Source organism: Pholis gunnellus (genome assembly GCF_910591455.1).
Source record: "Pholis gunnellus genome assembly, chromosome: 10".
Taxonomy (NCBI): Eukaryota; Metazoa; Chordata; class Actinopteri; order Perciformes; family Pholidae; genus Pholis; species Pholis gunnellus.
The window spans coordinates 12,729,909-12,752,909 of NC_136537.1; the positions used below are offsets into that span (position 1 = coordinate 12,729,909).

At 44.1% G+C, this 23,001-nt stretch overlaps 2 protein-coding genes across 2 annotated transcripts; one reads left to right on the forward strand and one right to left on the reverse strand.

Annotated features, from left to right (window-relative positions):
- Nucleotides 1-17,486, forward strand: frmpd1b (FERM and PDZ domain containing 1b). Its single transcript, XM_079167633.1, has 16 exons — nucleotides 1-116; nucleotides 2,291-2,401; nucleotides 4,195-4,367; nucleotides 5,669-5,771; nucleotides 6,228-6,273; nucleotides 6,576-6,680; nucleotides 6,769-6,864; nucleotides 7,921-8,046; nucleotides 8,152-8,271; nucleotides 9,011-9,144; nucleotides 10,026-10,152; nucleotides 10,534-10,626; nucleotides 10,837-11,019; nucleotides 11,357-11,504; nucleotides 11,760-12,728; nucleotides 12,940-17,486. Exons 2-16 carry the CDS (start codon nucleotides 2,295-2,297, stop codon nucleotides 15,525-15,527), a joined length of 5,118 nt encoding a protein of 1,705 aa, XP_079023759.1. The 5' UTR covers nucleotides 1-116; nucleotides 2,291-2,294; the 3' UTR covers nucleotides 15,528-17,486.
- Nucleotides 17,487-18,749: 1,263 nt separating this feature from the next.
- Nucleotides 18,750-22,975, reverse strand: slc25a51b (solute carrier family 25 member 51b). Its single transcript, XM_079168030.1, has 2 exons — nucleotides 22,863-22,975; nucleotides 18,750-21,416 (listed from the first exon to the last, which is right to left on the reverse strand). Exon 2 carries the CDS (start codon nucleotides 21,341-21,343, stop codon nucleotides 20,414-20,416), a length of 930 nt encoding a protein of 309 aa, XP_079024156.1. The 5' UTR covers nucleotides 21,344-21,416; nucleotides 22,863-22,975; the 3' UTR covers nucleotides 18,750-20,413.
- Nucleotides 22,976-23,001: the final 26 nt, after the last annotated feature.

The window sequence follows — 23,001 nt, forward strand, 5'->3', positions numbered from 1 at the left end:
ACGAGGACCCCCCTCCACCTCTTTTCAGCCAATCCTGGAGGGGCAGCAGAGCTGATGTCTCGGAGGGCGAGAGGGTATTTGTGTTCTGGAGTCCTGAAGAGACAAGCCACATCACGGTGAGTCACACTAGTCTTCAGTTGAACTGTGCTTCTTTCTCAAAATATGTGGACAAGATTGTGCAGGTTTCTTGAGGACAGTATATAGGCCTATGTCAAATCTTTCTCTGCCTTTTCCAGAGGCTTACCACATGTAATTAATGGGAAGTAGCCCTACCTTATTCTTTTAGAATATTTCATTGTTAAGATGTGCATTTCAAGGGTTGAACCATATGCACAAATTCACACTATTCACTCTGGTAACGTTACAAAGGTGGGCTGTTATTGTGTGAGCGAGGATAGTAAACCCTTGGATCAAGTGCTAAAGATGTGCATGTGTATAAGAAATGGCTGGCTGCTGCTGCTGCCCAGAGAGACTGTCATCGGAGATGACTACCTGACTCGGCAAGGACAGTGAGGGTGAGAGAAAGAGAGAGAGGGGGGGAAATAAAAGACAGAAGAGAGAAAGAAGGAGAATGACAGCAAAAACTGTCACCTGACTCAGCACTGACTGCAGCACTACAGCACACACATGCACATCCACACACCTGCAAACATGCTGCACATTCAACACAATGCAAGGAAGTCTCTATTAACATCTTTCCTGATCTATATGATGCTTCTCTCAGTGATTGAACGTTGTGTCAATAGTCGCTATGTGCAGCTGTCAGCTACCTAGCCTCGCTCGTCTCTTCTCATCCACGTCAATCTGCCTCAATCCGGATCAGCGGGAGGTGCTAAAGTGACACCCTGATCAGTGTGGGCCCGTGCAGAACGAGGGTCCCTAATCCTCTTTAAGGACAGACCTACACTCCATGCTTTACTAATACTGAGGCAGATAAGTCATCGCTGGCAGAGACGAGCTGAAATCTTTTGTAGATGATTGTTTAAAGTAAAGATAAATTAATTTAGTATTCTATCTCATGCAAATTACCTAAACTGCTTGAAGTACTCTATTGATTGCAATACAGGGTGTATTGTCTTCCCGTTAACCCTAACCCTAACTCAAAGTACAATGAGGCGATGTTATGGCTCTATCTTCCTTCTCACTCCACACAGTCAAATGTGGCAGATGGCCAGAAAGTTGTTGCGCTCCTTTAAGATCTCCACAAAAGTCTTGGCTTGCAAAAGTTACCTGCATTATTTCAGAGAGCTGATCAAACTAAGCTCTCTGCAGCTGTCTGCTGAGGCCAACTGTACGGATTATTAGGTTTCAGGGGCACATTCGTCATCATTAGCTGTATTGATCAGGTCTGGGCCGCTACTCTTTCACGTCCCAGCCAAAGTTTCCCTCGCCTTTCTCTGCCTCATGGGGTGAAACAGTCCAACACAGAGATGAAGAGAAGAAGTACATCATTAGAAAGCAGCAAAACCATGATGCCAAACAAATGAAACAGCTACTTACTCTAAATAATCAAAAACACATTGAAATCTGATTCCACAACACATCCTTGCCCTCTAAAATATGTGTTGCTGTTACACAAAGCACAAAAGAAACATGAACATGAATAATGCAGCACCCTGTCAAGGAATTATTAGAGGCTCTTCAAACTCAAAGCCAGCATATTGATTGGCTGACAGAAACAAAACACAGTTGAGGGGAATCGTACGTCTTGAGGTTTGGTAAGGATTCAATGCTGACCAGCTTTGCCTCCCTGGGGTTTGACCGAGCCCTCCATCCTTCATTATGTCCCGATAGCCCCCTGTGTAAAGGCCAGTTAAAGAATAAAGAGCACAGCTGCAGATTTGTAGTGAACGTGCAGATTGTAGCATATTTACGTTGAACTCTTTGTGAATCCTGTTATTGTGTGATGGAGCAGTTGTTGAGAATCAGGTCATTGAAGCAAATGTGTGTGTGACGTGTTGTTGTTCATGCTCACTACACTCCCACACCCCTCTCTTTTCCTCATTCAGCCTTCCTTGTTCTGTTCACATATCTGATTATTCATCGTATTCAAGGCTGGCTACATGCTCTGAATATCAAAACAGAGCAGATGAAATGCTAATTTAGCTGAAGCCCAATGCTTGTGATGAACGCATAGTCCAACAAGACAGAGCTTAACTCTAAGCAGTTTCTAACTTATCTTCTGTCTCCAAATCCTTTCATCTTCTCTCCACGCCTCCCTTTCTCTCTGTGTTCAGCTTGTTGGAATTTTGTCTGTAGCTCATAAGCTTTTCTCTTTTTGTCTCTTTAGATAAATGGAGGAGAAGGAGCGATGTAGGAGCAGGTCTCCAGCTCGGAGAACCAGTCGGGTGCAGCAGGTGGTGGGAACAATAATACGACGTACTCGAGAGTCGCTTAGCAGGTACAGCATGAACAAGGGTCAGAGCTCAGGGGAAAACAATCCAATCCAAATGTTTGGAAAAGTAATACATTGGAATGAGCAATACCCCCTGTGAGATTGCTCCAACTTTTGCATCAGAGTGGGAAAATGAAGTAGGTTTTGATGGAAAAACAACTGAGTATGCAGTAGATAATGTTGGCACCACACAGCCAGTAGTAGCAGAAAATGCCAACCCCACACAAACCACTGCGGCAACAACTAAAACGACTTATGTAGTAAACAACCGAACAATCGAGTTTGGAGAGTGGAGAAAACAGCTCCCTCCACTTCTAGATCTGCTGCCAGATTCTGTAGTGGAGAAGAAGAAGTGTGGGAGGTGTGGTATATATATCATTTAAGATTTAAAAGAGAGTAGCTGTACAGATGGTGTGTTTTATAGCTGAGAAAATATACTGATTTCTTAACCTGTCATGAACACTCACACCATATCCCCTCCCCACCCACTCACTTCAGACGCATAACACATAGTTGAGAACATATTCAAAACCTGAATGTCCCTCTCTCACACACAAACACACCCCACAGTTGACCACAGATATGCTTTCAAGAGCCCTCCATTCCCTTGTTGTCCACAAAGTCTTTCTCGTCTCTGCAAAGGAGGCAGTGCAGAGGAAACCCACTGAACTCCCTGTTTGTCATTCTTGGGACAAAGTGTCACCATATCACCAGCCGATCAGGACAGCAGGCTGAAGGAAAGGATGTCACTGATTTAAACACAACATATACAGATACTGTGTATTCCCAGGGTGTACTTAGGCTGATGACGTATAGCAGTTTATATGAATGTGACCTCTTGGCTACTTGGCCAGATATTTTGTAAAGTCCCTTAAGGAGGAATTGCAGTAGCTTTGGTGATCTTTTAATGTTTGTTACAACATCATCCTGAGATCCTTCCGGTAAAAATAATTACACTCCCATCAGTCCCAGCTGTAATTTGTGTTAAGTGCTAATCATCAAATGTTAGCATGCTAAACTAAGATGATGAACATAGTAAACATTGCAATCTACTACACATCAGCATGTTAACGTTGTAGTTGTGAGCATGTTACTGCTGTGCCAAAGTACAGCATCACAGAGCCACTAGCATGGCTGTAAATGCTTCTTTCTTGTTGTTTTATGGTCATAAGTGTCTTAGAACTGATAATATTATTGGATTAGTTGATTAGTCAACAGACAAATTAATTTGCAACTATTTTGGTAATTGATTAATCAGTTGAGTCACTTTTAAAGCAAAAATGAAAACATGAGAAAAATGTAAAACTCGAGATCTTCCAGTGGGATCACACCTTACTTCTTACGCCCGTGCTCAGACCACACCTACAAACTTCATTTTGATCTTATCTACACGCCACTAAGGTTCACCTTGCCCGTTTGAGGTGTTATCATGATGAAAACAGAAATATGAACACTTAGCCAAGAACTCAAAAGCGCCTCTGTGGCAGTTCCTACTACAGTAGTTGTCTCCAGGAACACAATTCGCCCTGATGACGCACACAGTAAAAACAATACCAGCATCACTGTTACGGCTGGTAGTGCCAAAATGATTAATCGGAAAAGCTGACTTTGCAGCCACAGAGTCTATTGTTCGAATAGTCAGCCATTGCCAATTAAAGAAGGCAATGATTTGTAACAGATTTTCTGTACAAAGTGATGAAAGTTGACAGCGTACGCCTTGATTAGCCTGAATTTATCTCTTGATGACGACAGTGTTATAGTCTCCAAAGTTAACCTGTTACCCTGTTTGACCTCCTCAGGGAGCGGTTACTAGGCGATGGGAGGTCGCAGCGCTCCAACAGCCTGTCCAATCAGAACTTCCAGGCCAAGCTGACGCTGCAGATCACCAGGGACCCGGTCCTGGACAGCAGCACTGGACATGGCTTCATCCTCACCACAAATGCACCCCTGCTGGTCAGGGACATCGCCGCAGGTACATGGGCATGTTTGTCTCGGTGGATAACTGCAATTTGTTTTCCTGCTTCCTCTCTAAATGGCCACCTGCTTTATGCTACTGTGCACAAACACAGACACACACTCACACACTAACACACACTGGCCATTGATTGACTCTCCCCTGGAATTCCAACTGCAGGGCACAGTGCCAGAAAAGCCACAGAAACAACAGAGCAACCTGCTCATCCTTTATAAATTAAATCACTCTCCATTTAGGCAACTTTGTTAGGCGAGAGAGAAAGAGAGAGAGAGAGAAAGACAGAAAGACAGAAAGAGAGAAAGAGAGAGAAAAAGAGAAGGGAAAGAGAGAGATTGATCCATTACTTTTATGTCTATCCTGTAAGATAAGCTGATAAATTGTCCTGCCCTGCCACCAGCTCTATAATAGCTATCTGCTGCCAAGTGATAACAGAAAACAAGATTTAATAGACAGAGAAGATGCTAGCAGGGAGACTGGTAGGGGGGGAGTTGACACCTATGGGTGTGGGAGGAGACAGCGAGGACAGGCCCTGTGAATGTGAGAACAAAGTGGTGAAAGAGGAAGAAGGAGAGAAAAAGAAAGAGGAGGAAGGGAGGGGACTTGAAAAACCGCACAGATCAGGATATTGGCCAAGCTGGCATGAAAGAGAGAGGGAATGTGTGCAAGTGTTCCCTGTGTGTGTGTGTGTGTGTGTGTGTGTGTGTGTGTGTGTGTGTGTGTGTGTGTGTGTGTGTGTGTGTGTGTGTGTGTAAGCCCGCAAAGCAGTGTGGGATGCCATCAGTGGGTCAAAAATCAGGGACAGACAGGGCTTTGCCAGTCAGTCAGGGTGGGTGAAAATATGTGTTTACACATACATACACTTAGTATGTTCGTGTGTGTGTGTGTGTGTGTGTGTGTGTGTGTGTGTGTGTGTGTGTGTGTTAGAGTAAGCTAAAACTGCTATGCCTTAGCCATGCTCTCTTGCCTGAAGACAAATGAGTATAAATAACTAGAGAAAGCAGAGCCGAGCCGAGCCGAGCTGGATGAGATCCAGAATAACTGTAACCCCTCACATCCTGGAAAGATCAACTGAACACTGTTGAGTCAGCCATGTCGAATAACCATATGTGTCATTGTGTGTGAGTGTGTGTGTGTGTGAGTGTGTGTGTCTCTCTTTCTTTGAACTGAAAGTGCAAGCCCATGTGAGCAGCTGTTTTTTTGTTTTATGCAAGTGCTCACTCTTTTCATTGTGTGCTTGTGTGTGTGTGTGTGTGTGTGTGTGTGTGTGTGTGTGTGTGTGTGTGTGTGCCTACATGTAGGGAGTCCTGCAGATGGGATACTGTACCCAGGGGACCAGGTACTGCAGATTAATGATACAGTGCTGGAGGACTTGAGCGCTGAGCAGGTGGAAGACCTCTTAAGGTGAGAATAACTGTAGAGATATCTATCTATCTATCTCTCTCTCTATCTATCTATCTATCTATCTATCTATCTATCGTTTGTGGATAATGAGAAGTCAGTTCATTCACTGGGACCAGTGTCATACTACCTGTGTGTCCGGTCCATCCAGTGATTAAATGCACTGTCATAGTTGCTTGCTGGAGTGCACTTCTCAGAGTGTGTGTGGATAATTCACGCGTGAGCGTGTGTGTGTTTTTAAGAGAAAAGGCTTAACAAGTTAAGGGCAAAGGTCAGAGGAGAAAGTGCTTACTTGACAGCTGGACAGAAAGATAATGATCTCTCTCGTGTGCATGTGCGTGTGACCGTGTGTGTGTGTGTGTGTGTGTTTTTGCATATGTTTCTGTGTGTGTGTGTGTGTGTGTGTGTGTGTGTGTGTGTGTGTGTGTGTGTGTATGTATGTATTGTTTCTCCGTCCAGGGACTTGGAGGATTGTATCACTGTCACTATCCTGCGGCACATGACAGTGAGTACAGACAAGACATTGATGACCTCCCATCAACTCAAACACTCTAGCGTTCACAGAGAGTCTTTACACCATCCTTCTTTACTGTAAAACACAAGTTCTGGTTCTTTCCAAGCATGTGACTGTAAACCCGTGTCTTCTCACAGGATTAACTGCCTTCACATTGCTTTTAGATCGCGATGTGCAAATGTAAATATGTGCGTGTCGACCGTTTAATCATGTGTCATTGCACTTGTTTGAGCTTGACAAGTGTGCGTCTCAGTCCTCGCATAATGGCGCTGCCGCGTGTCTTTGTGTTGCAGAATCCCAAGTCATCCATCATGTCGGCAGAGAAGAGAGCTCGTCTGAGGAATAATCCAGTTAAAGTGCGCTTTGCAGAGGAGGTGGTGGTCAACGGGCACACTCAGGTCATTCTCCCTTTTCCTAATTTATCTTCCCAAGTTTGAAATTGATTCCTGTTTAACCACAATGATATTTCTCACTTCTCTCCATCAGGGAAACTCTCTTCTCTTTCTGCCCAATGTCCTGAAAGTCTATTTAGAGAACGGGCAGACCAAGGCCTTCAAGTTTGACAACAGCACCACCGTCAAGGTGTGTATTAAACAGGTTTTAGTTATCGAATGTAAGAAGAGGCAATTTTACCGACTTGTTATAAGAATGTTATGCACTGTGTGTATACTGAAAATGGAAGGTCAAAATGTGACCCTTCCATTTGGCCATATAACTGCTACACTTCTGGATCACCTTTCATGAAACTTGAAAGGCAGATGGGTAATTGGACGATGCACCTCGTTACTGGCCGGCCCAAGTGGTGGCAGCATCATTCTTGGACGGCTGACATGTTTGTCAATACCAGTGCACCCTATGGAAGCCAATGAGAGGCAACTTCCTATTCATATTCATTATATACCAAGCTGAATGAGCCAAATGTACCTATCATACTGTAACTATAGCAATAAGCAACAATTAGACACAAAATAAAGATTGAAAGAATATATATAGATAGTTAAATTGTGTCCTCAGAAGAAAGTTCATCAGCCCCCTTCAGTTTCTCATCATTATGAGACCAAACAGTAGATCTAGTTGTGAAAGGCTTCGTGGAAACAAGTGGGTGTATTTTTTAAGTAAGCCGACCACAAGTTATGCTGTGATTGCCCCAAGGGTGTTAGAATATAGGTAGGCTGTTGCTGTTGTAGCTGTTCTTCATGGTGGAATACTACAAATACATTTTCCTTCTGAAGGAGGACGTTATGAAACATTTAAAGTGAGGAGAAGAGTGTGCTGTGATTCAAAACCATGAAGCACTTCTTTGTTTAAAAGGCAGAAATGGATTTTGTGAGTCCTAGATATAATTTCTAAGTCCAGTTGGGCATTTTCAGACTGAGAGGTTTCCTGTATACACACATCATAATGAGATAGAAGGTGGATAATTGAGTCAGTAGCTCACCCCCAGTAGGTCCATGTCTGTTGCCGTCTTCAAGAGCACACAATTATTATTAATTAACAGGTTTTGCATTTCAGTTTGTATTTTCAGCCAAAGGGAAACTGAGAGGGGGGGGGATCATATTTGACCATCTGCCATCAGCAGACACGGATGAAGCATGTTTGTCTAAGGGGGTCTGAACTGTTGGTTTTTCACCATTCCAGGACATTGTGCTGACTCTGAAGGATAAACTGTCCATCCGGGCCATTGAGTACTTTGCCCTGGTGCTAGAGCAACAGTACAGCATCACTAAACTGCTGCTGCTGCACGAAGACGAGTTCATACAGAAGGTAATGGAAACAATGGATGCACAAATCCACACACAAACATGCTGTAGTTGTGGATGGCTTTTCATATTAGTTTTAATTTACCTCTATTTGTTTTGTCTTCACCAGGTGGTGCAGAAAAAAGACTCCCATGACTACAGATGTTTGTTCAGGGTGTGTTTCGTCCCGAGAGACCCCATGGACCTGCTGCAGGATGACCCCTCTACCTTTGAGTACCTCTTTTTACAGGTCAGAGAAGCTCATTCTCTCATCTACGGTACAACGTTCTATCCGTCTCCTTTCCTGTCCATTTTAGAGATTTTTTGTTATTCGACGTCATTCAGAAGACAAATTTGTCCTTTCTTACATGAGGAAACCAAGTCTAAATGTTCGATTAAAAACAAAAAACAGTTCTGTACCCACTTGCCAAATGAAGCTGTATATCCGATATTTACACTTGCTCTAGTGTGCTCTAAACCTGATGTAAAACATTACAAAAATAGAGCCAGAATCAAAGTTGAGAAGATGTTTGAAGTTGAACAATATAACACAGTCTATTACTGTGGCCTTGTACATTTTTTTGAGTTACAAAAAACTCCTGCATACAGTTAGGTACGTGCTGTCATGTCGCTCAACTTTGAGACTATATTTCAATCCTGGATGAAAAGCCTCAAAGCCATAGTTTGTCTTTGCATATTTGTGTTGCACAATAAAGCATTGGGAGTGCTACTTATGTCATGTTGATTTATTGTTCTAGAGGGGTCTTTGCCTCATGCTGCATTTGCTTTTGTTGTATGAGACACACTTAGTGTGTCCCAGTGTTAGTTTACTTTGAAAGATGCTCACGAGCTGTTTCATTTTGCAATGTCTGAGTTGAAGTGTATGCTGGTATAACAAACATGTCAATATGAAAATATGATGCTTTCCAGTTGTACATTGGTATGTTTACTGTAATGTACATGTGCATTTGTAACGTCTGTGTTTCCAGAGTGTTGGGGACGTGCTGCTCGAGCGTTTTGCAGTAGAGATGAAGTGTAACACTGCACTCCGCTTGGCTGCCCTGCACATGCACGAGAGGCTAGATAGTTGTGGACAGACCAGGGCCTCTATCAAGAGTATTACGTGAGTCATATGTGTATGTGTGCATGTCTCTTTAGAGTCACAGCAGAGGGACACTACGATCTTGGCACTACTTATTATAGATTTGTTATCTCAGGCTTAGATCTTGTTTTGTTACTGCAATCATTGTCATTTGTGTGGGATAAGAGTGCACTCTAAATGCCTAATCTATTAATGTGATTGATGTGATAAATGCTTTGCATGGGTGCACAAGGGTTTGCATATTTGCCCTATTTCCAGCGTGTGGATCAAAAGTGTCTTTTGGGTTTTTCAATTTTCCCTCTTTTTGTCTTTCTCTGTCTCTCTCTTTCACACTTGAAAGCTATAAATGCACACACGTAGGCGCAGATCTATTTCCCAAAAGACCACTTCACTGACTCATAGATTAATATGGTTATATACCTCATTGCAGTCATAAATACTCTGTGTTTCACAGGCGCAGGCTTTTTTCACCTCGAATTAAACTGAGGATGCAGTCACGGTTACAGTTCGATTAAAATATCGCTGCTTAGTAACACCTCGTGGCAGCTGTGAGGGAAAAAACCATCAGCTGATATTTCTACTGCACAAAACACAACAAATCTCAGTTTGCTTTTTTTTCATTTTTCAGTAAAGTCTGTATTTTGTTTTAATCCAGTGTTTGCTATGAGGCTATCATTAGCTATGTCATACCGCATGTTTATTACCTGTCCTACAAGTCTACATTTGCTTTTACTTTTTCAAATGCTGTACCAATATTTACTAAGAAACTCAATCAAGGGATTTGTGCATGTGGGGTACTATAGTTCAGTTTCACTTTAAATTTTATGAGGCGTTGAGGCGTTGAGTTCTTCATTATGGCTGTGATTTTCATTCCTCTGTGTGTGTGTGTGTGGTGATGACAGGAGGGAGTTTGGCATGGACAGCTTCATCTCTCCCACACTGCTGAGCAACATGAGGGAAAAGGACCTGAGGAAAGCCATCAGCTACCACCTCAAAAAGATCCAGGCCCTGCTAGAGCCACGCCAGAAGGTAGATACGGACTGATGGATGAGTGGGTGAACACATTGGGAGACGTGAAGGGATAGATGGTGACAGTTTAGTAGTGGCTTCAGGGTACTTTTTAGTTGACACTTACAGTGTTCTTCCTGAGGTTTAAAGTGGTAGTTAAGTGTTGGGAGCAGGTTGGGAGGAAGAGAGATTTTGGGTGGGAGGATAATTAAAAAGGAATAGTAGGTCTGGGGCTTAGGTAATGTTGCTGGGAAAATACATGGAGAATATTTCTCTGTGGAAAATAGTTTTGGTCAGTGAGTCAACCATAACATCCCCCTGGTTTTCTTTTAATTCTATCTCCTTGCTGTCCGCCTCACTCATATTCTTCTCTCTTCTTCTTTGTCTATTGCTCTGTTTTAGGTCATTTCTTCAAGTCAGGCTCGGTTGGCCTACCTCACTCAGCTGGGAGAACTCATTTCCTATGGGGGACGTTCCTACACAGCTACGATGATGGTAAGGGCCAAGAGCCTGATATCCCCTGGTGGGTCTGTTTGTGAAGCAATGAACTATGTAACAACTTCAGAATTCAGTCTTGCATCTAAATTACATGTCACCATTCAAAATGCTCGACATATCTTCCATATCGAAACACATTTGCACGCCTCCCTTTTTCTGCTCATTTTGTTTCATTATGTAACTCTAGTCGCTCTTATTCACACTCAGCTTCAGGACAGGGAGGTGTTGGTCAGCCTGCTGGTGGGAGCCAAATATGGGATGAGTCAGGTCATCAACCACAAGCTCAATATGATCTCTACGCTGGTTGAGTTCAGCAGCATCAGCCGAGTGGAGCTTCTCTCTGAGTCGGACAAAGTCAGCGTACTGCGCATCTCACTGCACGACATGAAGGTAAGGAAGACATTGACATACTAGACTCTATTATTCATAAACACGTAGGCTCCATACACTGACACAGATACAACAAAAAAAAAGGATATTCACTCGCCACACCATATTCACACCAAAGCTCATGCTTGAGTAAATATAGGTCAAGTATTTCTCCTCCAATACACAAACAGTATACAGCCTAAGGGGGTGTGTGGTAGCCATATATAGCTAATTCACTGGACTCAAAGGTGACTCTCTCTCTCCCTCTTTTCCCCCTCCATTGCCTTTTCTCCTTTACCCTTTGGCCTTAATCACTTTACCTTATCTTCTGCGATGCCCCCCCCCCCACCCCTTGCAGCCATTTGCCTTACTGATGGACTCTCTGGCAGCCAAAGACTTAGGGTGTCTGCTGGGAGGCTACTGCAAACTCCTTGTGGATCCAAGTGTCAATGTCTTCCGTCTGGGGCGCCCAAAAGTGAGGGTGCACCGGATCCCTGCTGAAGAAGGTGTGTGTGGGAGGTTCGCTGTAATAGAGGGCGTGTGCTATGAATCCCTATCAAGTGAGCAAAAACTGTTTCACTTGAAATAATTACTTTCTGGCTTTGGCCATTTGATAGATATTTTTCACATCACATACTGATGTATCTCACCAGCCAGTATGGGTACTGTTAGAAAAGCCAGTCAGTCAATATTATCATATTTTAAATCATATCCTGCTATACTAATGTATTAACCTCTTGTTTCTGTATTATTGTTATTAGGTTATGTGTCTCGCTGCTGCAGTGACTCAGATGACTCAACAGATGAGGATGACCCGATGGATTCTCAGAATTACAAACGCCCAGACCCAGCAAGCCAGGACTGGGAAGAAAGGAGGAGAGCGGAGGAAGAGAAGAGGAGAGAGGAGGAAAGGAAAGAGAAAGAGGAGCACAAAGGCAAACAGGAAGTGAAGATAATAGTGACAACAGAAGGTACAGAAAATGAAGGTGGAGAGGAAGGAGGAGCAACAGGAAGTGGTCTTCGTAAATTTAGTATTATGGATGAAGAAATGAACCTGGAGAGTACCTGGTACCACACGGACCCACGGGTCACCAGCAGCTTCTCCAGCTTGTCCAGTGGCTCCTTGAGTGCTGCCCTGGAGGAGAGCAGTGCCGCAGCCAAAGCCCCATCGCGTCTGGATGCGCTCCGTGGACCATGCAAAAGCGAGGATCTACCAGGCTTGGATGTTCATCACCCCTACCTCCTGGAGCCCAAACGCCACCAAGGGCCCTTGCGACCCACCAACCTCAATTATCGTGGCAATGATAACTCTTGCCTTTGCTTTGCTGAGCTCTCCAAGGCTGATTTCCTCCCTAGCCCTCCTGAGGCTACTAGTGACGATGACGATGACGATGATGAGGAAGAAGAGCCAGTAGTGGGGGGACTCAGACGCATTTCTAAGATACCCAGTTCAAGGGATTTGAGAATGATTGACAGCATACCCTTTCAAAGATCACCCATTAGAAGAAAGAAAAAGGTCCCTCCCAAAGTCCCAGTGAGGACTAGTTCAATTCCTGTGGACAAAGAAGGACAGGCTGAGCAGCGCCTCTCCAAGGACGAAGAGGGTCTATTTCTAACACCTTCACCCAATCCCAAACCAGCTCTTTTGGTCAAGGAGACTGCCTCAGAGTCTGAAGATGAGTTTTTTGATGCACAGGAGAGATTTACTCCTCCAGTTCCTGATCTATCAGGTTTGTTTACAACACATTTCTTATGACTTTGCAGATGAATAAGACAATTTGTCCTTACCACGTTTTTGTAAAGTTCCTTGTCAGTGGTGATATGTTTGGTTTTATTTATGTGATGGCAACGTGTGACAACACTGAGACACTCAATTTGTGTAAATCCGCTGATGCCTTTCTCTTTCTGTCTTTTCCCTTTTGATTTGTTTCTCTCTCACAGACGCTGAGCTTGCTGACCGGCGGAATGCTAATCGGTTAAGTGGAGGCTGGAATGGTCCTTCGGCTGTCCCGGGGAAAGAGCCATCCTCCCCCCTTGCCAATAAATCCAAATCCTCTAAAATCAAAAGAGAAGTGACGCTTAAAGGCCCCACAAATCAACTTACCAACCAACAGACCAGTTTACCAGAGCCATCTCAGAAACCTCAAGTTAAGGTCAAACCGCTATTAGCACCTAAGCCTCAACTGCCTCCCAAACCTAAGATCATTCCCCCCAAATCCCCCCAGCATGGAAGATCTTATGCCCACTGCAATGGGGATGCCTCTGGACGTCTTTCCTCTGAACTTCTGGAAATGGAGCCAGATACCATGGAGTTCAAGTCTGTCACATATGGGGCAGGTGGAATGCCTCTCTCATCACCCCTGATCAGAGCAGTGCGGTGCAGCAAGCAACCACTACCCATTACAACCCCGGAAACTGAGGAAAAGACGAAGAAGAAGCAAGAAAACAGCCCAAAAAAGAATAAAGATCTGACGCATGAGAGTGGAGCACGTGTTGTTTCTAATGACAAAGCGTACATTCCCGATGAAAAGGAAACTCCTAGAGTTGAGAGAAAAAGCAATGGGACTGCTCTAACCACAAGAAAGCCACCAAACCTATCCCTTATCCCTCTCTCTAATTCAGGTACAAAGTTAGCCATTCCCCCTCCAGTACCCCCCAAACCCACTTCTCCCACCAATTTCCACCCATTATCACTACCTGCTAGCTCTCCTGTCTCCCCATCTGATCCAAGCAAAGGGGTCTTCAAGGATGGTATCAGTACGCCAAATGGAATCCACCCTTGGAGCAGCCGCAATGGCAGCGTCCAGTCAGGATCCAGGAGGGTCTCTCTGAGTCATGAAAGCCTTTCGCCCAAAAATGCAGATGCTCCTCTCACCCTTACCACCTCCCTCACTTCAACCAACTCCAAAGGTGTTGGGGGCCTTGAAAGCAGAGAGCCTGGAAGATCTGGATCAGGATCGGACCTGAGGACCAGCTCCTCCAGCTTGGGAGGTAGACTGCCAGCTTCTGCCCTGAGAGGGAAGATCCAGGCTCTGCCTTGGTACATGACACGTTCCCAGGAGATTTTGGGAACTTTGGACTATCCCTCCACTAGCTCCATCAATGGAGACACATCTGGATTTGGCTCTGGCTTGTCTGTAGCCAGCGGTCTATCAGACTTTAACAAAACCCCTGTTAAGGAAAAAGAGACTGTGACCTCAAAATCAGGAGGGAAAGAGAACATTTTAGAGGATGGAGCTGAGGTGGTCATAGCCACCATCAAAGAAGCCCAGGAAGTGACATCACATATGAAAAAGGCCAATGGGACAAACGGCTCCCACTCTAATCTGACTTTTAAAGAGAATAGTGCACACAGTGCCAGTGTTTCATCGGAGCAGCCTCAGTCGCGGCCCCATTCAGCAGTGGGGTTGGGCGGTGTGTCCAGCATGCAAATTGGAGGTGACTCACCAACCTCCTCACTCGCTGACACTACTCCTCCACAACAGCACCGGGAGGCTTGTGGCTGCCGCACCGTTTACGCCAACTGTTTCAGTGGAGACACTGAGGATGGCATAAGCTTTGATGAGGAGCTCACCATTTATGAGTTCTCCCGCCGCACACGCCCCAAACCTGCCCGACCTGCACCTGTCTCTTCTCCTACAACACCTTCTCCTTCTCCAAAGCCCAATATTCTGTCACTGCTGAGGGACAACCCCCGTCCACTCTCTACTTTCTCCACTGCATCCTCTGAACTCAGTCCTGTGGTTTCACGTCCGGTTTCACCCACAAACTCATTTGGTGGTCCTCTTCGTACGCTTAGCAACAAGAACTATGGTGGGCTTAAGGGAGGTTTTGTCTCCCTACGTCAAGATATAGACCAACTTATGCTGGTCTTAGAAAGGGGATCACTTGAGCAAACTCAACATAAATCATGTCAAGACTCAAAACAGGATATCACAGGTATAAAAGTGGGGCCTGACCTAAATCACAATGGAACTGAAGGCAATACTACCCCAGCACCGGACCCAAATTGTACTGGAACAAGCACCGCCGCCATGACAGAGGCCGAAAGAAGTCTTCTCCAGGCCGAGGCTCGACGATTGGCAACTGGGTGTCAGCGGGCCACACGTGTAGGCTGGGCTCCTGATGAAGCCCTACGCTCTTTATCTAACAGCTTCAGTGCCCTGGTTCAGTTGTCTGCAGCCTGCCTGCGAACAAATCCCTGCCCTGGTTGTGAAATCTGCCATAATGCGAGTCTGCTCCACGGGGATGAGGACGATGACAGCCAGGAGGCCATGGACAAGCTGAAGGAGATAGTGGGTCTGTACCGAGAGTTTGTTGGGGCTGTTGAGACAGCTGGAACTGGTGCTGGGGTTGGGGGTAAAAGTGTGGGCCTCACTGGGTCTGGACAGGGGGAGAGTGAAGGGGTCAGGCTTCTAGCCAAACGCTGCACTGTGCTCATCTCGTCCGTTTTCGCACTCACACAGCTCTTTCGGACACGCACACCAGACACCGCAGACACGCCTGGCCACGCACCACTCAACTTTTGACCTGTGAACTTTACCCACTAATAACCCACTGACTCTAGAGGTGAGACAAGAGGAAACAGCACAGTGCGATCTGGTGTGTAACCCCTGTGTTCTTGTAGTGCCATGCACACCACTGCACACAAACTTTAACCCACATTACATATACCCACATGGAAAAAACATACACCAAACAAACCCTAAATGAAAAGAGGAACTTCATTGCTTGGCCTCTTCGTGGACGCATATGGACTATGCATTTGTACATATGAATTTTATAATTATCTTATAATTCTCTTATTTTATGATACAATATGTGTATGTATGTAAGGATGGATTACCCATGTATGTATTTATGTATTTATTTTTACAATATTTGCACCACAGTCTTTGATGTGCAGGTCTCTGGTGGGGAAAAAAAACTATGGATGTCACTGGAATTCTTATTTTTCCTTCTCTTTGAGACAGTATTACGTTATCTATTGCTGCTTTAAAAAATTCTCAACTCCACAAGGTGTAATCTGTAAATTGTCATTTTTCAAGTTTAGTATAACAGTACGTTTTACTGACAAAATACAGAAACTATACTTTATCACACTTACAAAGTACAGTTATTAACTGATTTGTTTTATATGTGCACCTTTTTAAGGATTTAGTTTTTCAAAATTACAGTTACATATAAATGGGGAACAAACTGATACCATTACAAAGCAGGGAGAGCACTTTCGACTGTTACAGATTGCACCTTTTTATGAGACACATACCCTTGTGTAAAGTGTTTTTTCTACCCTTTCCCTAGTCTTGACTGACTCGAAGTGAACGCCTCTTGGAAATACTCCCATTACCCAAAAAACGTATGCAGTAATATAACATTAATCTAGTTTTCATCCAAAGTACATTACATATACATTTTCTGGGAATGTGTGGATGAGGCCCGGGAAGCAAAACAGGACGTTATTTAAGTAGGTGAAAAAAAGGTTTTTGACTCGGCACAAGGGTGACTGTTAAACTATGTCTACATGTAGCAAAGATCCAAAGTATTGAAACACTGAGCCACAACTGTTCCCCACTATGGTTTTTCTCTTTGGCCGCACCACATTAAAAATATCATACTGACTGACAGATGGGCTGACTGCTGTGTGCTGGGGTCAGAACTGTAGATATACATTTATATCTTTGTGTCATAGTCTGTCTTGACCTTAGTTTATGGCTATGCAAACATAAACTCCTCATGCCCCACATACTGTATCCTTGTTTTTGTGCTAACATTAAAAACAACAATAGCTGCATTATGTTTGTCTGAATATAATGGGTGCTTTCTTTGTTTGGAATGTTGGCTTCTGTCTTGTTTTCGAGAAAACTTACTGCACTATGTATTGCAACATTGTGCAAAGTTGCATGGCATTAGCATTTGTCAATATAAAGACTCCTGTCTATACTGATGTTTGTGAATTGTCAGTAAAAGGATTACATTGCTCGATCGGTTTGCTGAGCTAAACAGCTCGTCCACGTCACTTGATGTCAACTCATTTGATGAGCCATTCGCTTTGGAGGATTTGCTTGAGCCACCTATGACAACAAGAGGGTAATTACTTGCTTATAAAAATATGATAAGGGGATTAACCGAAGTCAAGACTGCTTAAGTGTTTAGAGAGAGCCGGTGAGGATGTAGGTAGTATATTTAATCTTCCAACTAGATGACAGAGAATTTTGTCAAGGTGGCTATGCTTAAAAAATAAGAACGCAGGTCTCTTGTGGGGGATTTCAGAGCTTCCAATTCCTATGGAGGTCCACCAGCAGGGTCCATCATAGCACTAACATGAAGACATACTGTATGTCCTAGCATCTCTAGTTGTTCATCAAGCAGGCTCAAACAGTGAAGAGTGCCTGTGTCACCTACGTGTTTTGTTTCTGTCTGGTAAAACTGTATCAACAGCATTTCATTTTCAAAGAGGACATTGTGTTTCTACATGAGCAGTCACTTTTCCGTACACACGTACAATGAAGTCGATGTACCAAGAAATGTATTGTTTGGTAATAAATTACACATTGACCTGAACAATGTTGAATGTCCTGGTGTTTGGGTTTTGTCTATAGGCCAGTTATCAACAAATTCAATAGACCTTCCAGTTCATGCAAGCTCCCCGCCTAAGTATTTCAGAAGACGTTCAATTTACCATTCTAGCATTGAACCCCGAGCTGAATATTTCAACAACAGCAGACAGAATCAAGTTATACCGTGGCAGTCTAAACAGCTCTCTATTTATAGCAACACTGCACTACTAATACTGTTAGAGGATTACTTTGGGATTCATTTCCCAGTATTGAGTTGGTATACTTCCATGAAGGCAGTATTTATCTATGCATGTAGCACTGGGGCCTGCGTTTTCTCTCTTGGTGCTGAGAATGCATCCAAAATATTCACAGATAGCCAGCTGAGATAGAGTAACATCTCCCTTCCCATTGTTAAAATGCGTTCCTAAATAATGCTAAATTTAAGATTTTCTAATCTAAGATGATAGTCAGACAGACACGTGTTAGGGTGAAAGAGTTGAGAGGCTTTGCACCCACAGTAGCTCAACCCTCCCTGATCCAAAGTCCCCATGTCAGATTGCCCTTAATCTGATCACTATCTGCAGTCTGACTTCTTGACACAGTAATCTAGAAAGTCGCACATGTAGAAAAACACAACCCCTGGTCCGACAGTGTGGGGCTGCTGTGAGAGACATTTTCATGATCGAACGTGTAACAGAAACAGCAGCGGTGTTAAACTACACAGTCTACTTGAGTGTTTGCTCCATCCCTCATTGTGATCCAGTGTTATGTCTGTAATACATCTTTGTAACAGCGATGATGTGATGATTACGGTGCGTAAATGGATTTATAGCGATTTCTTTGGTCCTACGACCACTTTCACACTACATTCACCCATTCATACACTGATGGCAGGGGCTACCATCAGAACTAAGCATTCATACATTAAACTGAAATAAGGTTAAGGGTGTTACCCAACACATCAGGGGATCGAACTGCTGATCCTCTGGTTGAAGGACGACCCGCTCTACCACTGAGCCACAGTCGCCCATAAAGTACAAGACACAGTTCCATAATGTACGGGTGCCTCTATTACATCAGACAATTTGTCATATCTTTTTGGTGAATGAGGCTTCTTCTTTGAGAAAACATGACAGTTGACACATTTATCCCCTTAAACACCCACATAACAGACGCATTCACTGTCAATATGTTTAATAGATTGATTTTGAAACATTTCATTTGTTTGCAATTATTCATTTGACATTTTCATTGTGATTTGGAGACTTCTGCTTCAGGAAAAGTGGAAATTATAAACAGCATTGATTAATGTAAGCGAGGGTGTCCCAATTTCAAATCGTAATTTGATTCTTACTTTGAAAAAGGAAACCCTGGAAGATCCTGAAAAGATGCTCAGGAAACGACACGCGGTGGACAATCAAAATGAAAAGAATTGGAGAAATAGGCCAAGTGATACATTTACATGGCAGCTTGAGCTTTTTGTGCCACTGAACATTACCCTCTGCCCCGGTCTTCTCTCAGCACCATTACTATTCAGTCTCAGTCTCTCTCTCTCTCTCTCTCTCTCTCTCTCTCTCTCTCTCTCTCTCAGTGTCCAGGCAGCATGCCTTTCCTCTTCGGGCTGTCGGACCCAGCGAGAGCTGCTGCGTGGTGACAGTATCTACTCAAGCTTGAAATCTGAGCCCATTATGTCAACAGATGTTACAGACAGAGAGGAGCGCAAGCGTGAGAGAAGGAACGATAAAGTGTGAGAAGAGGGAGAAATACATGTATAGACCAAGTGATGTTAAAGTTCATAAAAAGTAAACAAACATTGAGAAGCACTTAAGTTGTACAGCAAATTAATGAATGGCCCAAAAATAAACAAATGCAGCAACGGTGCATACAATGAATACCAAAATTATTTTTCTTAAATGGCAACGGTATTCTCACAAATAATCTTAAACAAAGAGCAAATGTTTTTTATGGATTAATTTGTTGCAACTGAAGTCAACATTAAACATTTATTTTCTCTTTTCCAATAAATGTGTTTTAGTGACATCAATGGGCACTTCTCAGAAAAAAACACATAATACATGCCAGTAGGATTTCATAAAACAAACCATGACAAATAATGCTTGACAAAACATTTCAGCTCCAAACTGGCAAAGATGAACCACGTGTGAAAGAAGAAACTGTTTAAAATAGCCTGCGTGCGTCAGCTCGATCATCACAGATACTCACTTCAACAATGTTTTTAAAAGTATTAGCCTTCTGATCTCACAAACATAAAGGCCAAATTGGTGGTGATGGAGCATGATGAGAAACAAACCGGCCAACACTCAACTCGGTACACTCTCCTTGAGAATTTAAATAGTCAAAAGTACAAAAGAGTTTCAGTTAAGTGGCAGAATACAGCCTCACAGAGGAAATGCTCTTGGTCAAACAAACAGACGGATGTTGTCTACAAAACACCACAGCACACGGCACGAACGAAGACACAGTTAATCCAGTCAAAGTCACCTTTGCTTCAAACTGTGGGGAAAAAAAGCACTGGAGTTCAGTTCGCTCCAAAACTTATTTTGTACAGAGAGCAAACACGGGCATTTCAATTGGACCCTGGCAAACGTTTTGTATAGAGGCTAAAGCGTGCGTCTCGTTTATAATATCTTGAACAGCAAATAGTCATGGCATGTGGGTTATCTCAAACTGACTGTTGGCCCCTGTCAGAAGTGCAATTTCAGCAAGTACATCGGCTTTACTTTACGATTTCCTTTCTCCTCAACAAACCGGCTCCATCGCTCCAAGCAGGCTTTTCCCTTTAAATGCTTTCTCTTCCTCTCTAGATCTCTATTGTGTTATCTCCAATCCCCCTCTTACATGAGCTTCAGCAGCAGTTCATAGGTGGCATTGATGATTCCCCAGGAGATGAGTGAGCGGTGGTAGTTGAGGTGGGCCCCTCTGAAGAGCATGGCCACACTGCCGCCCCTTTCTCTCCACACTGTTAGCAGCACCTCCCTGCAAGGCTGGAAGGCTCCGCCGACCTGAGACTGAGCCCGGGACTTAACTACATTTAATGGGTAGAACATGATGCCGAGGGCTGCCCCCAGCACACCCCCACACACAAAATCAGTAACCACGTTACCGGAGCGGCTAGTGACTTCTGGGAGCTGCTCCTTAATGGGCCCGCGTAGCCCGAAGAAGAGCACATTGCTCGGGCCATTACGGAGAATTATGGGCACCAGGCCGCGGTAGCACTCTCTGACACCGTACTCAGTCAGAAGTGTCCGGAAGGTGTGGACTGTGTTGTTGAAGCGCCCGTGGTGCCGATGGTCTTGTAGGAGCGTCTGCACACGCTCAAACGGCGTCAGGATAGCCTCCGTTGTTCCTGCCAACGCCGCGGCAAAGCTTCGAGTGACCAGCTCCGGCACACCGCTGCCAGCGGCACAGTCCAGTAAGACCCTTGAGAAGTCCTCGTACAGGCCAAACATGATGGCCACCGTAGTGCTCTTCTGGAGCAGCGGGGGCAGCAGGCCCCGGTAGAGATTCCTCAGCCCATCCCTCTGGAGCTGCCGCACCGCCTCAGTGGCCAACACGCCGTGCAGCTGCTGGCGGAACAGCACCTTCTGGATGGGGAAAGTCACCACGATGTTGGTAAACGCGGCAATGGAGCCGCAGACATAGTGCTTCCCTCGAGTGCCCAGCATGGAACTCAGAGCTCCAGCGGGCAGCAGGGAGCGGCCTCCTTCAGCCAGGGCAGGCTGAGGTGTCCGGGCTGACTCAGAGTCCATGGTGCTAACAGCCATGGGAGGCTCAGTGCTCCGCAGCCTGTTCCTCCAGCATCACATCAGCACCGCCCTCTGTTGTAAATGATATCGCCTGTGAAAGAGAGAGGACATATCAGACATGCCTATTAATCCTCAATATCTTTTTACAATTATTTGAATGACTTGTGTACGGCGGGGACCGCCATACACAACATTCACTTTGCTAGAAAAATACTACAATACTATTGAATTGAACATAACACAATTTCTTGCATATCTGCAAACATGTGTGCCGATACAAATATTTGTAAAATAAATTATCTTTAATATGAGATATATTGATTGGGGACTAGATTAAATGGCCCATTCATGGGCCATTCATGTTGCCTAAACAGATTAAACTGGCCACAGATAAGGGTTGATACAAAACTTGACAGATTGGAAAAAGGTCAGCTTCGTCACGGTGCAGGAGAAGACACTAGGTCTGTTCATTTGATGCAACATATTAAACTTTATCATAAAATATTTAATCTAGTTCTTTCTCTTTTTGAATTAGAAGCTAGTGGCACAGCCTACCACAAACAATAGTAACAGAATATCTGCTCGAATGAAAGCAATATCCTCTAAATACCTGAAACACATAAAGCAAGTTCTCTAAACATAGACCAAGGAGACAAGGACGTTAGAGGGCACAGCAAGTCAACCAAAATATGACTCCAGAAATACTGACACACAGTTTCAGGTCTGTATGACAAACCACGCTGCCACATGGCTACTGTAACTGACAGTGTAATTCAGAAGTTCCCCGGGTTTAAAGTACAGTACATTCATTCAAGCATTTTAGTTTTGAGGTGTAACTTTAGCTCCATGTTGGAACACTTTACACAACTACCTCCATGACGTTTCACAGGAAACTACTGAACTATACTGCATTCTATTAAAATTGTATTAGATCAGATTTAAAAAAAACAACCACATTATGATATTGATACTTTAACTATACCAACAGATTTGAGCAGATGACAAAAAGCACCACTTATGTAATCATCCGATACTTTTTCCATAACTCAATCTTCCGCGAGACACGCCCTCTGTGTAATGCTTCCTGTTAACTGGCTTGTCGTGTCATGCTTGTTGTCCTAGCATGCTCCCAGTCAGACGGACAAAATGGCTTAACATCACTTAACGGCCCATTGTAACAAGAACACGACATTACTTACTGTATGAATAGCTAGCAAAACAACAACAAATAAGCGACGGGCTAGCTTTGCGCAATAGCTAGACACCCAACTGCTCGGCTGTACTTAGCTAGGCTAGCTCAACTTAGCTAGAGACTGGGCCTCGTCGGCTTCGGTAGAAACAGTCGATCAGATGTTTATTGTACAGAGATAACACGAGAACAGGCTCAGATAGAATGGCTGTTTGTTACAGTAAATACATGTAAGCCTAGCACGCTAAGTGTCTAGCATAATCAGAGATTGTGTTGACTGGTTGTAGACTTCGTTGACAGCGACTGAATGTCAACAGGCAACAGATCGGTTCATTAATCGGTCTTTACCTGCCAGACGCTGTCCTGTCCCCGGACAGGTTTGAGTGCTGTAGTTTGTTTGCAAGGTAATTGGGGCACAGTTGTAGGTCGTGTCTGCAGCCCCAGAAGCAGTAGCAGGTGACCGCAGCAAAACGCATCTGAAGCGCAT